This window comes from Alosa alosa, chromosome 18, assembly GCF_017589495.1.
Source record: "Alosa alosa isolate M-15738 ecotype Scorff River chromosome 18, AALO_Geno_1.1, whole genome shotgun sequence".
NCBI lineage: Eukaryota > Metazoa > Chordata > Actinopteri > Clupeiformes > Clupeidae > Alosa > Alosa alosa.
Window position 1 is genome coordinate 7,161,414 of NC_063206.1, and position 21,340 is coordinate 7,182,753.

At 40.4% G+C, this 21,340-nt stretch overlaps 1 protein-coding gene across 1 annotated transcript; it reads left to right on the forward strand.

Annotated features, from left to right (window-relative positions):
• The first annotated feature begins 8,414 nt into the window (after positions 1-8,414).
• Positions 8,415-21,039, forward strand: LOC125311922 (ovarian cancer G-protein coupled receptor 1-like). The gene is made up of 5 exons (XM_048270292.1): positions 8,415-8,611; positions 11,029-11,179; positions 11,684-11,783; positions 20,399-20,844; positions 20,989-21,039. Exons 1-5 carry the CDS (start codon positions 8,415-8,417, stop codon positions 21,037-21,039), a joined length of 945 nt encoding a protein of 314 aa, XP_048126249.1.
• The last annotated feature ends 301 nt before the right edge of the window (positions 21,040-21,340 follow it).

Consider the following 21,340-nt stretch of genomic DNA (forward strand, 5'->3'; position numbering starts at 1 on the left):
ATGTCCTGTATCATAACCCTGCGCATGTGGGAAGTTTAACAATTATGTCTGAGAGCAGGAACGTAGTAAACAAATTAGAATGCTAATTTAAACATCAGCAACGCATATGCATAAATACCATCGGTTTATTCATTGTAATGAAAATCACATTAAAAAGTACAATACAGTGGGCTACATTATGTGGTTGCCACAGGGGCAACCAGAGGTGATGAGCAGGTTGCCACTTGCCAATTTGGTTGCCTAGGACAACTGGGCAACTGTTAATCCTCTGCAAGATGACCAGTCAGTACATGAATATAAGATTTCCTGTCATTAGATCCATTATCTTTTGGATAGAGTTTCCTGGGATCTGATTTGAGCAGTTTATAAACATTTGAAGCCTAGAGGGGCCACTCTTAGTTTGCGTGCAGCACACCAACTGAATATTTGAGACAAGAACATGTATGGACCCTTTCAAGAGAGTTCCATTATCAGCATCATAGTTGGCCCCACAAGACTTCCTTTTTAACATTCCATATGTTATCTTAATGCAGAGGAAGTAGATTGGGGCCCAAATAGAACGTTCAAGCATTGTTTTTGTTTACCTTGTTGAAAGGGTCTATATAAGATCCGCTGTTTCAGCCAAAAGGTTGATATTTGAGCGGGACAACAGAATCAAGTCTCACCCCTCACTTCCACGCTCCTTAAAGGGGAAATCTAGTGTAAAACAGACTGTGGATATGCTTAGCATGATACAGTAACGAGTTTCCTCTTTTCTGAGGGCCCGTCCATACAACGCTGTTTTTTTTTTTAAACCAGTAATTTTCTTTAAAGTGTAACTTGCCCTATACCAGACCTAATGCAAAATGTAAAAGCATTTCCATATATAACAGTCACATACTGTACCCTGAAAATTAACTTTATTAGTTTTACAGTCGAATTGAAAACTGAATTTCCCGTAGTCTGCTTACATAGATCTCATGCGACTGCTTTTGAAATGTTTGTCTCTTCATCACAAATTACAGTCACAGCGCCATCGACTGGCCTGGCATATGCACTACAGCGCTTTCTGTTGGTTTCACCTCTTTGTGTGGACGCAACATTTGTGAAAAGGGAAGAAAAAATATACCCGATGGTTTTGTGTGGACGTGGCCTGAGAATCCTGTTTTTCTAACCAGAATCCCCAATCTCTTTCAGTGCCATTGCTGTCGGACTGCTCAGGGTGTAGAAGAAAGCATGGAGAAAATGTACAACCAAACACTGGCATTCTTCAACATGACAGACATCAGCGACTTACGTTTTCTCTGGTCCATTCACTGCTGGGTGATTTTGCCCATCGCTCTGCCTGTGGTGTGTGTGGCCATATATGGATTGTTCTCTCAGATCAAGACTGATCATGTCGCCCCAGTTTATGTCATCAACCTGCTCATCTCTGATGTGGTTCTGATATGTACCAAGCCAATTGTCTTCAGCATACAACCTAGTGGGTTGACATTTGAACTGTTGCATTTCGTCCACTCTGTGGGGATGCTGGCAAGCATTGCCTTCATGGTGTGCATCGCAGGAGAGAGGTACGTCATGATTGCCCATCCTCTGTGGTACAGGTTCCACCACACCATCACCAAATCACTCCTCTGCTCTCTCACTGTATGGATGGCAACGGTTGTTGCAGAAGGTGGCTTTGTAGTAGCATGTATAACAGATGTCATGGACGTAGAGACAGTGTTTATGAGCATCCTTATTTCATACCTTCTCCCATATCCCTTTGTCATATTCTTCTTTGTGGGCACAGGGAGGGCCCTATCCAAGTCCATATCTGTCTCTCCTCGTGAACAGCGAAGGATTATGGGAACTCTGGCCCTTGTTCTGTTCATCTACACAGTACTCTTCCTCCCAACAATAGTTGTGCACCTGGTACTGAGCAACTGTCCCTGGCTGTTCAAAGACGCCACCCTCCAGCCTCTGGCCATAATGTCTGCCTGTCTCCTGTCCCTGAATCCAATGGTTGATCCCATACTCTATGTGTTCATGACGAAGAAGAAGTTACCCATACTACCCTGCTGTCGTCGTAGGCAACGTGGTCGTCAGGAACAACTAGAGCACAGAGAGATGGCATTTTTCCCCCCATTGTCAAACCATATCAGCGCTGGAGATACGCATGTCTTAAGCTGAGCGTCACACGTTGTTTACCTGCTAGAGCCGTGGAGAACATGCCACCCATTTCCAATCTCTGTATTGAAATCAAAGTGGATTATGCAACAGATGATAAGTGTGCTTCAGACCTCTCAAGTCTCACACATTGAGCGTGAGACACACGCATTTCAATGACTTCACACGCTCACACGCCACACATGGCATTTCTCACTCCGAGAAATTGTTAACTTGCCCGCACAGAAATTTCTAAGGGCTATAGCCTATTTTACAAACGTGTCACACAACGTTGCTGTCTATGCGCTCATTCAGCTCAGAGAGCTGCTGTTCAGTTACTAACCTATCGGCCAATCAGAAAATAGGATTTCTCAACCAATCAGGAATTCGTTTTTTTTTTGTGGGTCCGCAATGTGGAGACTGCTGGTCCGCGGAGTCGTGGAGTGAAATTAGGCCCGGTGCTTCGTCTGATAATTTGCTGCGCAGTTGATCAAGACACCGCGGACCGACAAAAAAAGAAAACAAACATTTCTGCCATCGATGTCATTAAACATGGAGCCATAGCTACAATAAAGTGGTGGTATGAGCGTTCATTCAATGCAGGTGTCTGCGCGAGAGAAACTGAAACTAATCGATAACGTTGGTACCAAAGCTCCGCTTCAATCTGTTGAATGTTATTTAATTGTTAAATGAAACTTAATAGAACAACGTTGATTTTTGGAACTTCCATTGAAACAGAGCAGAGACCGTATAATACACTGTATAGCACTGAGTATTGTATAGTCAAATTTGAATATAACGTGGCCAAAAGCTATTGTAGCCTTCTTTCTATCTGTTAAAAATCAACAGATCAGTGATTTACGCCTATCTGCTCGCCAAAAAAGCTGGTATTGTGTTTCCTGAATCCTTACATTCAGGCATTCAAATTAAACTTCATTAAAAAACATTTTTTTTTTTTCTCCATTTCCTACCAATGTATGATGCTTGCATGAGGGAAACATCCCAAAACAATAACACCCATATAATTAGAGTGCGTGAAAATGCAATCTACTGTTATCCGATTTCTTCTTATTATTACAGTGCGTGAAAATGCACTGTACTGTTATTCCAAGGCTTTTTCTTCTTCTTCTAACGCAGTTAATGCAGCTTCAACCGTTTAACGTAGAAACTTCATTCAAACTATGTTATGTAGGTCTTACTTAGGACATGTGGGCTATGTATTTTTCAGCTTTGTAACTTTTATACTTTTACTATTAATTAAAAACTACTCAAAATTTCCCCATAGACTTAACATGGGCTGATGACATCACAATAGAGCCGTTAAGCAATTAGAATCCTATGGCAGGTGTTCAGGCCACTAGTCTCAGGCTTTAAGCATACAAACTGTCCCTATTAAGACTACACATCCTGTTCAACTGCTTCCTCTGCCAAAAACTGTTTCAAAATAAAAGTCCTCACTACAATATTTCACTGTTAAACAATTTAACCCTTTAAACTACTGAACTTTTTAACTGTTCAGCCATTGGAACTGTTACTTGTCATCAACTATGACTCTGACCCACTGTAGCTAGTTAGCATGGTTAGCATAGCTAGCATATTAGCATTGTTAGCATTTTTTACAAAACTGCTAAAAATGATTAGCTAAGTTAGCTAAGTAACATGGTTAGCATAGTTAGCATTGTTAGCATGATAGTTAGCATAGTTAGCACAACTACTAAAAATGATTAGCTAGGTTAGCTAAGTCACATGGTTAATATAGTTAGCATGTTAGCATTGCTAACATGCTAGTTAGCATAGTTAGCATAACTGTTAAAAATGATTAGCTGGGTTAGCTAAGTCACATGGTTAGCATAGTTAGCATTGCTAACATGCTAGTTAGCATAGTTAGTAGAACTGTTAAAAATGCTTAGCTAAGTCACATGGTTAGCATTGTTAGCATGATAGTTAGCATAGTTAGCATAACTGTTAAAATTGATTAGCTAGGTTAGCTAAGTCACATGGTTAGCATAGTTAGCATCGCTAACATGCTAGTTAGCATAGTTAGCATAACTGTTAAAAATGCTTAGCTAGGTTAGCTAAGTCACATGGTTAGCATAGTTAGCATGCTAATTAGCATAGTTAGCATAACTGCTAAAAATGATTAGCTAAGTTAGCTAACTCATATGGTTAACATAGATAGCATGTTAAAATGCTAGTTAGCATAGTTAGCATAACTACTAAAAATGATTAGCTAGGTTAGCTAAGTCACATGGTTAGTATAGTTAACATAGTTAGCCTGCTATTTTTGCATTTTCATGCACTATATTTCCTTCAGGAAATGCTTTTCTAGTTCTTCTTCTAACGCTTTTTCCGCGTTTAATGCGGCTTCAACCGTTTAATGTAGAAACTTCATTCAAACTGCGTTACGTAGGTCTTACTTAGGACAGGTGTGGAATGTATTTTTCATATTTGTAACTTTTATACTTTTTGAACTATTAATTAAAAACTATTAAAAATTTCCCCATAGACTTAACATTGGCGATTATGACATCACAGTAAGGCACTTAGAATCCTATGCCAAGTGTTCCGGCCAGAGCCATACGGCCACCTCCAGCAACTATCTGTCTCAGGCTTTAAGCATACAATCTGGCTCTCTTAAGACTACAGATCCTTTTCAACTGTTTCCTCTGCCCACAACTTTTTCAAAATAAAAGTCTCCACTTCAATAATTCCCTATTAAATAATTTAACCATTTAAACTATCCAACTATTTAACTGTTCAACTATTCCAACTGTCAGTTATCATCAACTATGCCTCTAGCCTACTATATTAAAACACCACCTACCTAGTCAAGTCAAGTCAAGTCAGTTTTATTTGTATAGCGCATTTAACGTGCACAGAGTGCAACCCAAAGCGCTCCACATATAGGCTAAGACACTGTCATTGACACATAGACTAACAAAGACAATAGCGGACGGAGCAGCGCAGTCGCCAGCGTACCCGTGACACCAAGACATACAAGACAGACAACAAACAAATTAATAAATAAAATAAATAAAAATTAAAAATAAAATTAGTCCAATTTCCAACCGGCTGAAAATGTCCAAGGGCAATGATGACTCGCGTGAAACTGCGCACAGCTGTGTCTCCACAACCGATGCATGCAACGCCAACAAAGTTCTTTACATTCACTGGCAGTCTGGAGATAACGTGAACGTTAGGCCTTGTTTTAGTCTGGATATCACTGGAAGCATAACAGTCCGAAGTCATGGGCGATCTTGTAGATCAGCAACTCGCAACAGTGACCGTTTGTTGGTCCGTAATGCAGAGTTCTTCAACGTTAACGTTAACGTTAGTCTGCTCAATCCAGACTCCAGGCAGTTGGCATGGCAGCTCACTGGTCAGAAACAGCTCGGCGGCCTCAGCAGATCTTTCTCAGAGTAGCTCCAGCTGCTGTCCCGAGAAATCCCCTCGACCCGAGTGAAGTGCAGCACCGGCTCACAGATGGATGGGAAGGATGTAAGAGGCCCAGGGCAAAAGCTAGCCATAGCAAGCTCCCAATGGACAGACGTTAACAACATCAGCCGACTTGAAAGCAGTAAAAAGGACTAAGAGAATAACACGAAAACTATCAAAAATAACGTAAATAAAGAGAGAAAACATTTAACTAGACATACCTAGTAACCAATTTAGCAACCATTGAAATTAAGCATCTATGTCAGTTTCCATAGCAACCAAGATGATTATACTAGCAAACCACTGTAGTAACTCCTTTATTTCTGATAGTAGCCACCATGGACACCCTAGCAACAACCTAGCAATGACTTCAAGTACCCTAGCAACAGCCTAGCAACCACATTCACAGTTAAAACCTAGCAACCAACATCATTAACCTAGCAACCAGCATAGCAACCACCATAACTACTCTAGCAACAGTCAGTTGTCATCAACTTTGACTCCCGTCAACTGTTTCCTCTCCCCACAACTGTTTCAAAATAAAAGTCTTCACTGCTATAATCCCCTTTTAAATTATTTAAATTATAACCATTTAAAATATCCAACTATTTAACTGTTCAGCCAATCCAACTGTCAGTTGTCATCAGCTATGACTCCCGCCAATTGTGTCCTCTGCCCACAACTGTTTGGCAGCCTGGGCTTTTCAGTCAACTAGTGTGATCGACTTCCAATCTACATTCAACTTTTAAACTGTCTACTTTTAAACTATCAACTTTTATTAAGCTGTGCAACCACCATGTCTGTCCTAGCGTAATTTTCATGCACTCGTAATTTCCTGGAATTACATTCTCTAGTTTCTCTCTACGACTCTGCGGACCAGCAGTCTCCACATTGCGGACATAAAAAAAAAACTAATTCCTGATTGGTTGAGAAATCCTATTTTCTGATTGGCCGATAGGTTAGTAACTGAACAGCAGCTCTCTGAGCTGAATGAGCGCATAGACAGCAACGTTGTGTGACACGTTTGTAAAATAGGCTATAGCCCTTAGAAATTTCTGTGCGGGCAAGTTAACAATTTCTCGGAGTGAGAAATGCCATGTGTGGCGTGTGAGCGTGTGAAGTCATTGAAATGCGTGTGTCTCACGCTCAATGCGTGAGACTTGAGAGGTCTGATCATAAATGTTTATTTACGTTCATGACAGTTGTATGCCACTCTTATGTAGATACCAAAGATTCTAGAACAGAGCCGCTCTAGAATCTTAGATACCATCAAGAAAAGTGTAACCAAAAACAGACTCAAAAGAGATCAGAGTAGACTGGGCTGGCAGCAAGAGAAAGCTCATCAGAAACAATGCAACATCATTTGATGGACGTGGTTCATGCCTTAATTATGATATTAGGCTTCTGCAAGATGACCAATCAGTACATGAATATAAGGTTTCCTGTCATTAGTTTCATTATCTTTTGGATAGAGTTTCCTGGGATCTGATTTGAGCATAAAACATTTGAAGCCGGGGCCACTCTTAGTTTGCGTGCAGCACACCAGGTGAATATTTGAGACAAGAGCATGTATATAAGATCTGTTGTTCCAGCCAAAAGGTTGACATTTGAGCTGTACAACAGAATCGAGTCTCACCCCTCCCTTCCAGACTCCTGAAGCAACAAGTGACTAGTCGTTCTGAGTTTCCCACCCATTTACAGTGCCAAGACTGTGTACTAACTCCAGAGGGTTTGTCTAGTTTTTTAGTTGGGAATCTGCTTTGATATATAGGGAATGTTTGTTAGTGATACTAACTAAATCATTAGACTTTACTTGGCAGTATCGACAGTGACATGACACTGTCATGAATGTGTCATAAACAAGTCAAGAGTTTATGACATAACGCTTCTGTGAAGTGACATTCGGTTTTTGTCATAATAAGTTAGGATTAGGGTTAGGGTTCATGTGTCATGACAGTGTCATATTGTATGTTCATGACAGTGTCATGTCACTCTTATGTCAATACTGTCAAGTAAAGTGTTACCACATAATCATTAAACTTCACTTGCCTCACAAAACAGGAAGATGGGGCAATTGAATGAATTTGACAAAACTTGCATTACATTATCAGCCTGAGGTCCGTATTCGTGTGTTTAATTGAGTCTGGGTTTTCCTCTTCTCTGAGAATCCTGTTTTTCTAACCAGATCCCCAATCTCTTTCAGTAGCATTGCTGTTGGACTGCTCAGGGTCTAGAAGAAAGCATGGAGAAAATCTACAACCAAACAATGACATTCTTCAACATAACGGACTACAGCAACTTACGTTTTATGTGGTCCATTTACTGCTGGGTGATTTTGCCCATCGCTCTGCCTGTGGTGTGTGTGGCCATATATGGATTGTTCTCTCAGATCAAGACTGATCATGTCGCCCCAGTATATGTCATCAACCTGCTCATCTCTGATGTGCTGCAGATATTGTGCCAAACCTGTCGCCCTCAGCATACCACCTGCTGGTGTAACTTATGAACTGATGGTGTTTTCCTACGCATCAAGTCTGATGGCTTGCATAGGTTTTATGATGTGCATCGCTGGAGAGAGATACATCATGATTGCCCATCCCCTGTGGTACAGACTTCACAGGACTATCAGGAAATCTCTCCTCTACTCTCTCCTCGTGTGGATGACAGCTTTTGTCATCATTGGCGGTATAACGCTAGCGTCTGGTGCTTTTGATGTTGAGGTTGACAAAGTGGCATTATGTTTGTGTTTAGTTAATCTTCTCCCTTACCCCTTTGTGATGTTCTTCTTTGTGGGGACGTGGAGGGAGCTGTCTCAATCTAAATCGATCTCTCCTCGGGAACAGAGGCAGATCATGAGAACTTTGGCCCTCGTGTTGATCATCTACACGGTCTTCTTCCTGCCTTACATCGCCCTAATGCTGTTGCTCCAGGTCCTTCCTGGACTGATGAGGAGGAGCATCGTCCAGCGCTTCGCTGTGATGACCAGCACTCTCCTGTCCCTGAACCCCATGGTTGACCCCGTAATCTATGTGTTCATGAGGAATAGGAAGTCACTAGTCTTGCCCTTTTGTCAGTGTAGGCAACATACTTAGGCACACACAGAGGTGTTGGTGATGAAGAGACTCATGTCTAAATTGAACACAAGACTCAACAATTACCCTGCTGATTACTCAGACAAATGACACACACGTTTCATTTTTTCTGCTACTTCTTAAGTTAGTAGTTGCTAGTTCTCATAAATCAAATCCAGGATTTGTTAGTAGAAACTAAGGCTGTAGCCATGAGGTAAACATTGTTTAATTAATCTTGTAGTACCTAGAGTAGCACTGCCTTAAGATCTGCCTAACTTAACGTGATTGACTTTTGAATAGTTACGTATACACCTGTTCCTAGAGGGTTCATAAAGGGTTTCCAGTTTAAACATTCAAAATCATTGAATTCACAATCATTGTCACGTTGTAATGACAATATATTTGGACTTAAGTGTAGTGCTGACCCCGGCCGTAGCACGACTGGCTGGGGAACCTGCACCATACGCCGGCGACCCGGGTACGATTCCCGCCCCCTGGTCCTTTCCGGATCCCACCCCGACTCTCTCTCCCACTCGCTTCCTGTCATTCTCTACTGTCCTGTCATAGGCATAAAAAGGGCAAAAAAAGTGTAGTGCTCTACAAAATGTCAACTTTAAAACTTTTTTATTTTTCATTTCTGTTTGCCCCTGACCTTGAGTTACCTTTAGCTCAATGTTGTTTTCTGTGTCACCTCAAATTAATTAGAATTTTTTTTTATTTATGTAGTGGAAACGGTAGGTTCAGTGTCTAGTAGCTAGTAGGTTACTTAATCACTACACTAGTTCAACCTAAAAAGCACTGGTCAAATGTTACAAGAGACAAAAGATGGAGAAAGTAATTTAATTTATTGAATTTCAGTTGATATTTCATGATTCCATGTAATTCCATGATTCTCATACAGTAAGCCATGGTACAAGAGAGGATGACTGCAAAGCAAGTCAGTGTTTTTCTGGCAATTTTCTGTAATCAAGTTTCTTCGTATAACTGAGATCATCTACTACACTCCCTTTCTGTGCAAGTGATTTAACCCTTTGGCATACCATTTTCCAGTTTGTGTTTACAAGTGATTGTTTTATACATTAGTGAGTGACCATAACAATTCAAGTGGGGGTGGGGGGCTACATCTTTTGTCATGGTCAAGGTCAGAAAAGAAGTCCTTGCACTTTGTACATGAAGGCCTGCCGTCAGATTCATATCAAATATCTGTGACCATTTTATAAAAATGTATATTGTAACGTAATATTATGTTTAAGTATGTTTGTGAAATTCATATAATTTCCAATGTATGAATTTACACCATTCATTTGTCATGTCCATACTAACATATTATAAACTATGAATGAATGAATGAATCCCTCTTTGGTCACATACTGTAGGGTAATTTGCCTTGTATCAGAGCACTGAAAACTCTTACTAGTTGGAGCAGCTGTGCTCTGAGAAGGATGTCTGTATGTGATTCCACAGACATCAAGGCCCGTATTCACAAAGCATTTTAGTACTCTTTAGTATCGGACTAAAAGTTTTTAACTGAGAGTTTTCTCTTAAAACTTATTCACAAAGCTGCTGAGATAAATGACAGGAAAAAAGGACAGCTTCTAAGATAAGATAAGAGCTCTGTTGCTATGGTTGGCGTCATTTCTCATGCACCAAACAAATGTCTACTCAACAATCACCTCAAATGCAATGTCAACTCTAACGTATTCCCTGCATCTTGTCATTTTCCTCTCTCGTGCATGAAAATGAAATGTGTGGCATAACCTTGTAACTTCATAATGCATGCTTCGTATCCAGATGTCAGTTGATAAGTACCCAAAGGAGGATGATGGTTGATCAGTGGTGCAACCGTTTCTGTATAAGCTAAGGGGCTGTTTCGTCACCTCTGTGATAACAAAAGGGAGATGTAATCAATGCCGTTGCACCAATGTTGTTGCGTCATTTCTCCATATAAGAGCAGTAGGCTATTGTACTGTTTTGTACTGACCTTGGTGATTAAAAAGAGCTGAGTGTCTACCGGCAAAGTAAGAACCTTTACAGCAGTATACATTTACAGTACTTGGTAAACAGAAGGAGCTGCGCATCCACCATTGGTAAAGCTTGAACTGTTTTGTCTTTGCATTTTGTTTACTGTTCAGGTCCTTTCTCTGTGTGCAAAGTGATGTGTGTATTTGAAAGCATTTTGCATTGTGCTATGGGAGACAGTAAAGAAGGCTAATGATGCAAATAGATGCAATGGAAAATAAAGTGCCGAAACACAGGTTTTATATGTCTGATACAGTGTATGATCTGTCCAGAGAGGAAGAGGAAACGAAAAGGAGTGTGAAATGGAGGTGATCAACCAAACAATCAACCAAACAGTCCTGGACGACACCTTCAGACAGGTCCTGTAAGCGGTCAGCTGGGTGGTACTAGTTGTCGCCTTACCCATCACATTACTGGCCATTTACAGACTCTATTTCTTCATCAGGGCTGATCATGTTGCCCCTGTGTATGTCATCAACCTTCTCATCTCTGATATTGTTCAGATATGGGGAAACCCGCTTAGCTTGGTGAAAAAAGAGGTGTATACACTTTATTATCTCAGTCTGATGGCAAGCGTTTGGTTTATGGTATGCATTGCTACTGAGAGATACATCATGATTGCCTACAGTACCCAGTGTTCTACAGAAACATGCAAACAATCAAGAGAGCCCTCCGTGTGTCAGTCGCTGTGTGGGTGGGGCTACCATTGCACTGATCATCTTGAAGTGGTTGAGGGGCTGCTGACTACCGAGGAGTGGTTTTCCTGCTGCCCTTTCCCTTGCTGATAGGGTTTCTCCTGGGATCGTGGAGGGTCCTCTCAAAGGCTCGCTCTGTGTCTCCTGAAAAGCGTGGCCAGGTCATGGGCACCCTGGTCCTCGTGTTATCTACGTGCTCCTCTTCCTTCCTTTCATCGTCTCATCTCATCTTTACTTTGAGCTGAAGTTGAAAAATCAGGCTGAAGTGTTTTACTTTCACCTCTTCTCTGAGGTCCTTATGTCCCTGAACCCAATGCTGGACCCCATCTTGTACAGTATGTATTCATGCGGAGGGATGCTAAGGACATCCTCTGGGCTTTCCCCTGCTTCCGCCAGTTCCAGAAATGCAGAAAGCCATTGGAGACGCAGCCCACCAGTGACACAGCAGACACCCTGGTCTGAGTGACGAACCACTGACAGTGATCCCTACCACTGGTCTTCTGGACGCAAAATGTATTACAGTGCATGAAGAAGGCACTATGGCAATTGCAGCCATTGAAAATATAAAATCAGTAGACATCTGCACACAATTAGATGCATGGACTAACTAAAGCATTTACTGTTTGTTCAAGATTGGGAGTAATAACTTTTTTGATGTGCACAAGTGATAAGATATGGAGTTTGAAAAAGCAGTTTTGAGAATTTCAACCCTGATCTGAGAAATGCATTGAAATGACTGAGAAAACTGTAAGTGAAGGCCCTCAGGCTGCGCTGGATGCTAGAGCAGAGGTCATGAGCTGAGGGTGCTAAGGGCTGTTTCCTCACCTCTGCGATAACAAAAAGGAGATGTACAGTAATCAATGTTGTTGTGCTAATTTTGTTGTGCCAATGTTGGTGTGCCAATGTTGTTGTGCCAGACCATTTTTCCACAGAAGGTCAGTTTTGTACTGATCTTGTTGATCAAAAAGAGTGTTTACCGGCAAAGACGGAGCTGAGAATCCACCATTGGTAAAGCTAAAACCTTTTTTCTTTTACGGTTAAGGTCCTTCCTCTGTGTGCTGTTTAAAGTAGGTAAAGTGAAGCATTATGGGTTGTGCTATGGGGGGAGATAGTAAAGGAGGCTAATGATGCATTTAGACAAAATAACAACATTGGTGTTCCTTCATTTTTTTAAAAATTATCATGTCAGCAGTGCAACAGTCTTACAGTGTAATAAACAAATAGAAGTGTTGAATTACAGATTTTATGTGTCTAAAATATCATATTATCTGTTCAGATAGGAAGAGGAAAAACATGCTTTACGCAGTCAGGCAATATGTGGCAAACATGCTTTATATTTAGGAAAACATGCTTTATATTTAGGAAAACATGCTTTATATTTAGGAAAACATGTTTTATATTTAGGCATCCACCAATATTTTCTGGGGTGGGGGGGTTCAATTACTGCAGGGCTTTTTTAGACATCAGGCTATTGCACTAGATGCGAGCAAAAGTATGGTGTTGATATCGGACCTGGCAGAAATTGGGCCTTTTCTCTTCTCTAAATGTACATGCATCAGGTTTCCATCCTGTAACTCTGTGACCCCAGACACAATCTGACATGATCTCTTAAATATTATGCCCTCTGGCGTTGAACTGTGTTGTTTTGGACTTTTACACCAGCTAGTCTACTTTATTCTCCATCAAAAATGTGTCCTCCATCCTCCATGGTCAGGAAAAGAATGTTGTTGCAGTCTGATCCAGTGGTCCCAAAGAAAAAAGTGTTGCTTTCCTCAGGTTTATAATTGTAACCCCCTTGTCAGTCGATAGTGAAAGTAAATAACTTGTTTTGCCGTTAACTATGAGACCACAGTGAAGTTAGTTTTAGTTTGCCTATGAGTTCAAATAATAGACAAGTGCAGAGCATGCAGGCTATACTTTGCTATAGTCAACAAGTTTTAGTAAAGCAAATAGCCTATAGTGGATTTGTGCAAGCAGATTCCTTCTGATGTCTAATGTTGAGCTACTGGCTCTTAAAGGGAAAGACAGGCTGCATCTGCAAAGGCTCTGTCACCTTTTTGTTTGAGCCTTGACCGAGGCATGTGGAGGAGAGATTTGTCAGCAGATCTGAGAGACCTGGGGACTTGGTGCAGATGGATGATGTCAGTGGTGTAACTAAGCCTGCCCATTAAGAGCTTTAAAATGTAATCATAAAATTATTAAACCCAGCACTACAAACCATGCATCCTCATGAAGGAACATGTAGAGAAAACTGACATGGAAGGTGTGAAGCGCTTTGGGTGTCTTGAAAAAAAGCACTATATAAATTGCAGTGTGTTGTTGAGTTCAAGAAAAAAAAAAAAACCTTCCATGGCCAACTGCAGCGGCCAGTAGAGGGAGATGATGATCAGATCAGTGGTGAGCTAAGGACAGTTGCCTCCTCTAGCGCCCTCTGCTGGTCAACCTCTGAAAAATATTGTTTTCTGTTTCCTGGGCTCCACGTCAATTCTAAAGCAAACAGGAGTTCTCTTGTTGCAGTTGGGGTAGACTTAGGACACATTACTCCACCACAGAAAGACAACAACGCACACACCACCTCCCGGAATTGTTTGTAAGTGCACACGTAGCCTTCCTGTAAATGTGAGTGTGAAATGAGGAAGAGAGAGAGAATAGAGAGGAGAGAGAAAGAGAGAGAGAATAGAGAGGAGAGAGAAAGAGAGAGAGAATAGTTGTGTAATCTGTGAGTTTCGCCTGCGGTTCACCTTTGGTAACTTTGTTAGTCAGCAGATCTCTCTATCTCACTTTCTCTCTCTCTCTCTCTCCCTCTCTCTCTCTCTCGCTCTCTCTCACATACACACACGCAGGCATGTCTGTGGTTAAGACAACAAAGCATTGATTGGGTCCAAAAGATATATACCGGTAGTGTTCATGGATAAACTAATGTTGTTATAAATGTTATTGATTTATTTCATTCAGGCTGTTTGTGTGCTTCTGTTCTCTTCCCCACCCCAGATTATAGTACACTGTATAAGTATAAGTATATATACTCTTTTGATCCTGTGAGGGAAATTTGGTCTCTGCATTTATCCCAATCCGTGAATTAGTGACACACACAGCACACAGTGAGGTGAACTGGTCTAAATAGTCTTTGATCTTGTGAAAGTTAGCGTAAAGGCTTCTACTATTGAAGTGTATGATCTTTATATTGTGTTCTGACCTAAACATTTCGTTGAACTGATTTTCCGTATAGTAGTCACAATTTGTCACATTGTTGAAGGAGTTACTCTCTGGATCTATGTCTGAATCCAAGTCAAACATAATGTCAGTTGTAGTCTTGCGCATCCGTTTACTGCAACATCACAAATGTCATGTGAACACCCCCCCCTCGGTCATACACGCTGTCATCCATCCACTCATGCGTATCCATGTTCTCAATTGTATGCTTACACACCCATTTCTTGCCACATGTAGTATCACTAGTATGTCATAAGAACACTCACCCTCAGTCACACACACTGTCATCCATCCTTTCACACGGTCACTCTTACACCAAGTCCACAGCTCACACATAAAAGCCGCACAGTCTGGTTTTGTCTTCCTAATCACAGAAAAGTATGTGTGAAAAAAGCAGCAATGATACAGAAACCTAAAGAAAATGCAGTACCAGATAGAAATCCTTTTCAGGGGAAAATATCTCCATGAAAACATAATATCCATCATTTGTAGTAAAGATAAAGTCACTGTTTGATGTTCTACCATTGAATGTCCAATTATTAACCTGTAGATTTTTTTTCTCGCCTTGCCGAATGATAAGTTTGTCATACCTCAGAAAGGCAATGTCCCCCCTCTCTCTGGCTTCTTTCATTTTAGGCAAGAGTTCCTTCCTTTTACTATCTCACAGCCTCTGGATATCCTCATTTATGAAAATACTTGTCCCCTTCAATTTTCCTACATTCCTTAGCACCATATCTCTGTCCTTTGTTCAATGGAATCTCACAATGACTGGACGTGGTCTGCCTTGAGTGCCATCACTGGAAATGTTCACCTTTCCGGCACGCATTGCCTGTTCCACTCCAATTGTTTTTGGGTCCAGGTTGAGTTTCTCTTCGAAAATTTTCAGAACTTTTTCCTCTGAGACTAAGTTATTTTCCTTTTCTGCTTCAGGAATACCATCCATAATTAAGTTAGCTCTCCTTGCCTGGCTGTCCAGGAAGTCAGATTTTGCTTCCAGTATCAACATGGATTCTGCCAGTCGCTCAATATCTGATTCTTGTGATTTGCAGATTATTTGAGTTCCTTTACATGCAGATTTCAAATCATCCACCTCCTTTTGCGTGAATTGCAAACTTGTTCTTAGGTCTTGCAGATCTTTAAGCAATTCATCAATTCTTTTATTGGATGTATCCATAATAGTGCTGTGATATATGCTGTGATTTCAGACTGCATGGGAGTTAAAACAATGAGGTTGTACTGTAGGTGATCGTCTGCACTCTGCACAGCTCCAAAATATACTATAAGTATCCCTATTTTCAATTTTTTATTAGATAATTTAATTATCACATTTTAATTAGACATTTTGACCTCCTGAAGCTTTTTTTTTTATTATTATTTCTATATTTTGGAACAATACAGTGTGCAGATCCTCCCCTTTTGTTTTAAAAAAGATTAATCACTTTGATTTACTGTGTGACAGCAGTCTACAGTATATTTAGCTACATTCTTGTCTAGAGCCTTTCAACCTGTTCCGGGAGGGTTTCTGGTTGAAACGTTCAAAACCAACGCAGATATTTTGAAATTAAAATGAAGCTAAACTTTGACATAATGCTCTTACTGTCTTCCGTGCTATCCTCATGATTTACGGTGCACTCGGGTTCAAACTGAAAAGGCTATCTATCTATCTATCTACCTATCTATCTATCTATCTATATCAGTGGTCCCCAAACTTTTTCTTCCGAGGGCCAGCTCACTATGCCTGGCTCCAAGAGAGGGCCAGAGACTCGGAGTAGTTCTATATCAGTAACCATAAATAGCTTAGTGCTGTGAACAACAGCAGTCTACCTTAGTTGAATATTCTATTACATTTAATCATAGGCTATTGCAATTTAATACCATTGTTAGCTGTGTTTATATTGTCATCATGCCATATCAGTGTAAAATTAATTCAATAATACTAATAAAAAAAACGTTTGCATTCCCAAAAGTATTAGCAGGGAGTCCCAAAAGCATATTTTATTAAAAAATGTGTGAACTCTGAATTCTGTGTCTTTGCATACACAGCTCAAGTTGTGAATATCCTACAAATAATTTAAAGTTCTCAAACTATGAGAATTTTATGAAGTGCTGAAGTGGTCTGAAATGACCACCATTCTAACTTTCAGTCACCTGATGAGAACTTTGTGAACTCTTTGTATGAACATTTGAACGAGTGAATAAAAAATAGAAATAATTATCCCAGAAAATCCCAGAAATATGACTTGAATAGAAGTTAGTTAGTTAGTTATTAACAATTAATTGATACATTTTTAAAATACTTTGAGCACTGATGCAGTCAGCATAGGCCTCTTACATTGTTTGCAGGTAGGCTTACATTTCATTCCGTTTTCGATGGCAAACGCGAAACAGCGCCAAAACAACCACCGGTGGACAAAAAGAGTATTAGCATGTGGACTGTTAAGACTCGCCATAGAGAATGAAGGGGGGAAATTGCGGAGGTTTTAGTTTGGCGATATTGTACTCCCGTGCAGGCCGGATGATATATACTACGGACATGTTTTGGGGGGCCACCCAAAATGTGGTGGCGGGCCGTAGTTTGGGGACCACTGATCTATCTATCCATCTATCTATCTACCTATCTATCTATCTATCTATCTTTATTATACGGATCTTCACAATGCTAGTAGAATGCTCCATTGACTTGAATGGGATTTCCCAAAGTTCTAGCGGTAAATAAGTAAGGGATAATGTATAGAACACCGGTCATTACTGGGAAAATAAGTCCCGACAGGGCGAACCGGACCCCGACGCGCAGCGGAGGGGTCTTGTTCCGCCCTGAAGGGAACTATTTTCACAGTAGGCCTAATGACCGGCGTTCTATACATTATCCCGCTTATACGCAGCACATTGTCTCATGAGGAAGCTTCCCCAACACACATATTGCACACTGCCCTCTCCCCACATACACAGCACACTATCCCATCTCCCCTGTCATCCCCCCAACACACACACCAAGACCCCTGGCAGTTGGGTTAGCCCCTTGAGCTGTGGATCTGCCCAAGGTTTCTTCCTTGGTAAGGGAGTTTTTCCTTGCCCCTGTTGCTCTTTTGGGTGCTCCTTGTTGGTGCCCCCACCCAATCCCAATCCTCCCCCACCTTTTTTATGCAGCCCTTGCCACTTAATCTACTAAACCCCTCTTCTACTGCACTCTTTACCCCCCCCATTAATGCACAAATAGGCTGACACCAGACATAATTTCACTGCATTTCTTACTTCCAGTAACTATATGCATGTGACAATAAACTTCCTTGTATCCTTGTATCCTTGTATTTGTTGGTGTTTTTCTCTGTACTTGTAGAATGTATCTACAGAACTCAGCATGTAGAGATTCTATTGTGTGTTTGTTCCAGTGAGTATTAAGGTTTTGCACCTACGTCATAATGTCATGTGACCGTTTGTTTACAACTAGAGTGGTAGGCAAGAATGGTAGGCAAGGCACTGCAGAGAGTGATAGGCAAGCCTACAACAGTCGGGTTGCATAGGCTACACATAGTTACAAATAGCTTCAAAATTGAAATTTTAATATCAAATATTGACCGGGATGCCGACCACTTGTGTAGGCCCTAACAGTTGGTTTTACAATAAGAAGCAAAAAGGCGACGAACGACCGCACAGCCTACCTATCCTCGTGGTTGTGGATGATCGTTAGCAGCTGTGAAGTCTTTTACTCTCAAGATGGCCTAATGGTGTAGCCTACTTTCTAAGTAGGCTAAAATACAACTATGTATCTACAGTCATCCAAAAATGAATTGCCAGAGATAGGCTGTGAAGGGAAAAAGTGCAGCATTTTAAACATTAAACATTAAACAACAAAGATTATTTTTACCGGAACAGTTTGTTCTAATTTGTCTCGTGAAATTTGTGCTTGTGGACATCAATCACCTATCTTCTGCCCTTCTATTTCAAGTTATCATGAGTGTCATTTGATTATATAATCACAAAATAAATGAAAACAGAATAGGCTTATGTGCTATAGCCTACAGCTCATACATACCTACTTACCAACGTCTGGCTTTGAAAACAATGTTACATATTTTAAAGATAATAATTCTCAGTCTACATGATACCGAATGTGAACGTATGTCTCATAGCCCATCTCGGCTTGTCCCCTGCACTCCAAAATCTGGCGCTAGTTAGCTGATGCTACCAACAGCTTTTTCAATAGTGGTGCTTCGGCATCGGGCTAGCCATGCAAATAAATCACTGTTTTACACCCATTTACGAGGCTCAATGTATCTCCACACTTCATTGGTAGACATCCGAGGGCCCTGACATTTAAAACGAGACATTGAGAACTTTGAAAAAGCACTGGTAGTTTACTTACAAGATGATTTATACAGATATCTTCACGAAGTTTAGCGTTTGCAGCCATCTTGAATTTAGTCATGATAAGTCGAGCAACGAGTAAGAATGAACAGGTATGATAAGGGATCAGATTCCAAAAATAATTCAGTGGAAATGCATGGATTCCAGTTTCTTCCAGTAGCAGCAACTGGAATCCATGCATTTCCACTGAATTATTTTTGGAATCTGATCCCTTATATGTCCCGTGGTGTATATAACTGTGCTGTGTGGGACTTAAAGCTACTTTCCTTAACCACTATACTACCACCACTTCAATAGATATAGCTCTCATAATAAACAATAATATCACACTGTGATATCATTTTGAGTCTCGGTACATTGTTCACAACTGCTCACATGATTAAGTATTTCCAATACTTCCCAGCTAATGATTTGCATACACCACAGCTGATAGGTACGCATACAGCCTTATGTCTGTATAGCTAACCTCTCATGAACAGTTTTGAGATATGCAAAATAGGTGGTTGATTGATACTGTAAATTGAGCGAGCTGAACAACATGTCACACACATCACAAAAGAAGGTCACTAACTTTTTCACTGACAGGAAAGTTCAGTCACAGTTTGTGATATAAGCTAAACACATGAATATAAATGTTTAGAACATTCTTATTCCTGAATAATGCATTGGAATAATTTACAACAGTAAGTGCTCCCTGTCAGTAACTCAAGCTGATGTGAAGGGAAGATCTGACATAGTGAAGTGTGAGGAGGTGTTACTCAGAAATTGCAGGTGGTGTGTATTTGGCCTCATCAGGAAAATGGCTTTTTGTGTAGACACAATTACCAGGAGACAGCCAGGACAACTACAGGTGAGCTCACACTGTTTTCTTTTTTAATTTTAAGCAAATGGTGACACATTTGTAATTGAAAGCCTTGTACTCTCTATTAAGGGAGACAATTTCAGGACTAGTACAACTACACATATGATGCAGCAGTTTAAACTAACTGAGTTGAGGCAACTAATTGAGTTGCCAATTGATAAATTCTGATGATTAAATAGAATGATGAAAGGTGTTGAGCAAAAGTTTGTGGATAAAAGTGTCATTAATATCCAGAATTCTTGTCACTTAATTTCTCTAGGGACAAAGAGAACAAGTTCCATCTGAAATGGAGGAAGCTTACAACCAGACATCAGTGTACATTACGCCTACACATACCTACTTACCAACGTCTGGCTTTGAAAACAGTGTTACATATTTTAAAGATAATAATTCTCAGTCTACACATTTGGAGGACAACTTGGAGTTGGCAATTCACTCTCTGAGTTTCTTAGCTGCGTTCCTTGGACTTTGCTTTGCTGTCTATGGATTATACTCTCTGGTCAAAACTGGTCTTTTTTCTCAAGTGTTTGTTATAAACCTGTTCATTTCTGATCTGATTCAAACTTTTGCCAATTTGATTGGAATTTCTAAAGAATTTGTGATTTTATCAGATTTAATAACCATCACTATCCATGACTTCTGGGATTACATGAGGTTAATCTTCTTCATTGGTGTGATGGCTAATGTTTGCTTTATGGTGTTTATATCTGCTGAGAGATATGGAATGATTGCTCATCCTGTTTGGTATAGAAGCCTCCACACGATCAGGACATCAGTCATTGTGTCGGTCACTGTTTGGGTCATATTGCCCATCATTGTGATCATCACTGGGCTTTATACTTTACATGTTGTGTTATCTGAACTCTTGGTTATGCTTCTCCCGTATCCCTGGATGATATTCTTTTTCGTGGGGACATGGAGGGCTCTCTCCAGGAATACATCAGTACCTCGTCATGAGCAGAGACGGATTATGAGAACCCTGGCTCTTGTTCTTAGCATTTATACAGTCTTATTTCTACCTTATGTGATGGTGGAGATTGACATTTACTACCCATTTGTAAACAACAGAACCTCATGGATTTACCTTGTGGAGTTTGCTTACTTTCTCATAGCACTGAATCCATTATTTGATTTTATCCTTTATTTATTTATGAGGAGGGATGCTAAAGATATCTTTAGGTCCCTATTCTGTTTTTGTAAGAGACATGAAGACGAAAGAGTTACAGAAACTGTCACAGAGGCCCAAGTCTAAACGTCTTCAATCTATTTGTTATTTAAAAAAAAAAAATCACACAAAGAAAATGAACTACTGTACCATGAATGCACAATTGTATGGTCTGATGATTAATGAATAGCTGTTGTAACGTGCTCTCTGAATAATGTCTGTTACACTCAGTGGACCATTATATTCTTGTTATGTTCTATTTGTTTTTGTCAATGTCCTATGGGAACCCTGGCTCTTGTTCTTTTGTGTTTACTCCATGTTATTATTACCATGTAGTAACGTTCATTAAACTATGGTTTCACGTCTATATTCAGCTCTGGAAAAAAAA

Excerpts from the sequence above, each read along its gene's own strand:
- LOC125311922 (XM_048270292.1), top strand. The coding sequence starts at position 8,415 with ATGAGAACTTTGGCCCTCGTGTTGATCATCTACACGGTCTTCTTCCTG. Across the intron at positions 11,180-11,683 it reads GGGGAAACCCGCTTAGCTTG|TATGTATTCATGCGGAGGGA; the intron begins GTGAAAAAAGAG and ends CATCTTGTACAG. Across the intron at positions 20,845-20,988 it reads TTGACATTTACTACCCATTT|AGACATGAAGACGAAAGAGT; the intron begins GTAAACAACAGA and ends TGTTTTTGTAAG.